Below are 4,360 nucleotides of genomic sequence, written 5' to 3'. Positions count from 1 at the left end.
TCTGCATGGTCTAAATCTGCAGAAAATGATGGAAATGTCAGAGAGCCGTGAAAGCGACCACACAGGCGCTGCAACTGGCAACTCACATTATGACACTATGACGTCTAAACTAGAAAATGCTAGCTAGTTACAAACTAAAATAATTGTATAAACATGATTTTTTACAAATAGGAATAAAAATTACATTAAATGCATTAATATCAAGTTTCAACTCAAGTTAAGTAAGACGATGGTTTGAACAATTTTGGAATAGATCCGATGAAGATGATCAGCAGATCAATACCTTCAAAACTAAAACTAAAATTGCATATTTCTAAAACGATGTAAAATGCCTTGATTGGGTGCGGCCTGGTTGACAGGTATGATTCCCATGGGTTATTTCGTTTTTGAGTCATCCGTGAGTTCCCGAATGGCAACCAGAGTGTAACAATTCCACCTTGTTAAAACTAGGCATCATGAGCTACAACTTATTATATCGGCTGATAACATATTATATCGGTTGATAACATTATCAGTTGATATTTGGTTAAGATTTGAAAGAAAATCATATTCAAAATAACCCAAAAAATACTCAACCCTATTGGCCAAATTAGTTTCAGACCATTTGGTGAATTGGTCAAGATCGGCCTCCAAAGTGCTACAAATTACATTTTGTTAATAAGTTAATAATAATCATGAAGTTGTTGATACAAGTTCACTTGTCCAACGTTTGCGAATGCAACAAATACTGAACAAGAACGTATAGAAAGACCACAACTAAAGATAAAGTTAAGACAACAAAGACCAATTTATCCAATAACAAAGCTATACGTCTCCATTCTGCAACCGCTTCCTCCTCACTCATGACATCATCATCTCTAGCATTTTTCTTTCCTGAAGAGTTGTATACTTCTGTTTGAGTGTCTAGAGACGGAAGACTGACGCCTGACGAGACGGGATTATTGGAAACGGTCGTGTCGGTGATTTTAGAAGCTGCTTTGCCTTTCCCCTATGACCTATGACGTAGCGTAGCCAAGTAGGAATCGGATTTGTGGCGGGACAATGGTACACGCGTAGTATTATCACAGCTGCCATGACGGAGAGACAACCCATTACAATCATTGCGAGAAAATATAATTCTGTAAATTTTAGATAAATAAAAAAGCGTTATAAATATATTTAGACCTTCTAGAATAGAATGATGTTATTACGCTCCTGTTATACAATTGAGCACTCTCTGACTATCTATGATAGTATATATATATATATATATATATATAACATAAATAGTCACTCGATAGTCGTTTCACAGTGCTCAATACCAATTTTTAACAAGGTAGAGCTAATTTAATAAAACAATTTTGGCTAAATAATATTCAGCATATAGTAACTAGTAGTTTCACGCCTCACGACGATCGCCGTGAGGCGTGAAACTACTAGTTACTATATGCTGAATATTATTTAGCCAAAATTGTTTTATTATATATATATATATGTATATAGAATATATATTGTTCCATTCCAAGGTCGTCCAGCCCAATCTTCTTCACCATGTCGTCTGACGATCGCCTTTAGGCATGAAACTCAGAGTAACGACTTCTATTCTAGAAGGTCTAAACTTTGAATTTGTATACGCTCTCCCTCTTTGGGATTGAGCACTCTATTCAAAAGGTAGTCCAGGTAGTCCAATTATGAATAGAGAGATTGCGATTACCAAACGTAGTTCTCGGACGTACGTTGATCTATTCAAAACCACTCTCCTGTATCGAATGAAGCGAGGTCATGTATTTAGCCAGTTTTGAAGAATTCCTACGTGCGAAATAAAGGTAGATACATCGTTGAAAATGCACAAAATTTGTCCATTTTACAATATGTTAAAGACAGTCAATGATAACGAACATACGAAGAAAAGACTAATTACTATTATGATCCTTTTTGTTTGTAACAAATCATTATAATAAAGGTACAGCGATGTGTTGAAAATCGACTAAATTTATACGCGATATCCATACGCAGAGATTGTCCATCGACATGTGTGTGATACTTTGCGTACAAAAATGACATTTCGATTTCCCTTTTTGGATTCCAACGCAGTATTAAATGAAATATGCTGATTTTACCTCATGTCGAAGTTTATGCAACGCGCCCAATTTTCAGGACGAAAAAGTCTCATTTTGAAAGTAAAGTAATTCTATATGGATGCAGTGATCTTTAATCTACCAAAATATATGTTTTTGGCAACTATAATATTTGGGGAGCACAAAAAAAAAAAAAAAAGAGTTTAATCAGCATGTTAAGTCAAAATTTTAGTCAAAATATAAAAACGGCCAAGGCACAGACTCAGTAGCCTGCACTTACTGAAGGATTAGATCAAATAGTATTGTCTTTATTCCAGCCGACTTGTTCTCCTTCGTGACGAATGAGCACAATCCAGTTTGGAACCGAGACTAGCAATATTTATCACCGTATTAACGTACGTGAAAGCGTACGTTCCACGTGCTGCGTTTGGAACATCGCAATCTCTCTAATATATGTTGTTATTACGCTCCTGTTATGATGTTGATTGTATATTACTAATAGTTACTAATAATTCCACGGTATACCCTCACTTACGAACACTGGGTATACCGATCATCAAACGGGTAATTTGTCATGGTTTCAACTCAACAGAAATGCGTAAACATGTATATACATTCTGTGGTGTCACAATAATGCCTCTACTCCAAAAGTAGTCGAAAGTGCTCAACCGCTATAAAGAGTGGGGCGTAATATAACAAGTATTATTTTAGTTTAAGTTACACCGCCACTACAATGAAGATTCTGCACTTCTTCCAGATTATGGGAGGAAACATAAAAAAATACGACGCTTTAAACCCGTTTTATGAAATCCACCATTATTACAACATGCTCTCATGATATTACTTTGAAATTGCTACTGACCTATGACTGGTATTTCGTCATCAAGTGGAGGCATATTTGCTGCAATCAACTGCTGATACAGTATCAATGCTAAGACGTTTGTCATTCCCAACGATATTTTTTCTCCTGATTCAGGTGGCACTCTAAACACAAACACAGTCATTATTGATAGCAATATACACGGCGCAATTAAATTGTAAATATAGAAACCCGGATTTCTCTTCATAGTTATTTCCACGATAAGCATGATATATGGATGTTCACAACATTCAAAATTCTTTTCTATAGTAAACATGTCCGTGTGATGCAGAGTCCATACACCGTTATCAGCATACACATCTTGATGAGTATCTGCATCGTCTAACGCCACCATGTCTAATCTGGATTTATCGTACCGCCATGAACCCATAGTGATGTTGCACCGTTGGAATTCGAAAGGGAAGTAACGAAATTTGACATTACAGGAAACTTGAAAGATCGTGGGTGTGAAGAAGGTGATGGTCCCATCATATGTTAGACTCGCTTCAATATCCTTTAGACCTTCCCACTCCTCATCAATACTGAAATAGAGATATGTAATATAAAATAACTAGTATTCCAAGTTATGAATCGAATTGGTGATCAGCACGCATAAAGTCTCAGTGTCGAGTTTTATGCGGGTCACAGAATGCAAGCAAACAGCCAGATGATCATATTTAGGTATATCTGAATCTATATAAAATATTTCATAAAAATTGACACTGTGTTTGTAAATTCTACGTTCGTCGTGTTGTCACACACACAGCCCGCGAAATGGTTGTGAATCCTTCGATTTGTATCCAGCCTCCATCATGTTGATGTAGGCCTACACGAACTTAACTTATCGTTCAGGCTTCATTGAGGGATTTTTTTCTGTAAGCTGTGATATAATATTTCTCTATTGGTACGATAGTCTAGCCTGGTGCTATATAATACTATGTAGGTATATGCTGCAAGATTGCAAAACGTTAGAACGAGTATATTTAGGAAACACGGTGTTAACTTACCTTTCGTAAAATTTAGGTAACCTGGCGGTAACTTACTTTTCGTAAAATGTTATATCAGGCTTCCAAATTTTGTCGGTAAACACCGACACATTCGTTATATTTCCCCATTGGTTTGGTTCCCACTGGAGGTAAACATCATTCCACACCTGAAAATACATCCGATATAATACATTTGCAAGGAACAGTTAAATACGGGTTTATCAAGTTTTACTGCATATTGGTTGATGTAGTGCGTAAATGATTCCTTTTTGCTATGTCTGCGTGATTTTTTTCTGTTATTTCCCTCTGGAAATATTAAAAAGAGAAGTTTTTTGGCAGATAAGTGGTAAATTATAAGTGCTGAATCTAGCGATCATAAATTCAGCATATGCATGTGGAATCCCAATTGCAGAAATGTGCTTCGGGGTCAACAGCAAAGGTATACATTTACACCCCGT

At 36.2% G+C, this 4,360-nt stretch overlaps 1 protein-coding gene across 1 annotated transcript; it reads right to left on the bottom strand.

Annotated features, from left to right (window-relative positions):
* Positions 1–2,911: 2,911 nt before the first annotated feature.
* Positions 2,912–3,307, bottom strand: LOC140139673 (CHRNA7-FAM7A fusion protein-like). Its single transcript, XM_072161378.1, has one exon. It carries the CDS (start codon positions 3,305–3,307, stop codon positions 2,912–2,914), a length of 396 nt encoding a protein of 131 aa, XP_072017479.1.
* Positions 3,308–4,360: the final 1,053 nt, after the last annotated feature.

Source organism: Amphiura filiformis, chromosome 2, assembly GCF_039555335.1.
Source record: "Amphiura filiformis chromosome 2, Afil_fr2py, whole genome shotgun sequence".
Lineage (NCBI taxonomy): Eukaryota > Metazoa > Echinodermata > Ophiuroidea > Amphilepidida > Amphiuridae > Amphiura > Amphiura filiformis.
The sequence above is the reverse complement of the archived record's forward strand: the minus strand, read 5'-3'. Positions and strand labels throughout refer to the sequence as shown.

Bases quoted from the DNA above. Each gene is read 5' to 3' on its own strand.
- LOC140139673 (XM_072161378.1), bottom strand. From the start codon at position 3,307: ATGGGTTCATGGCGGTACGATAAATCCAGATTAGACATGGTGGCGTTA.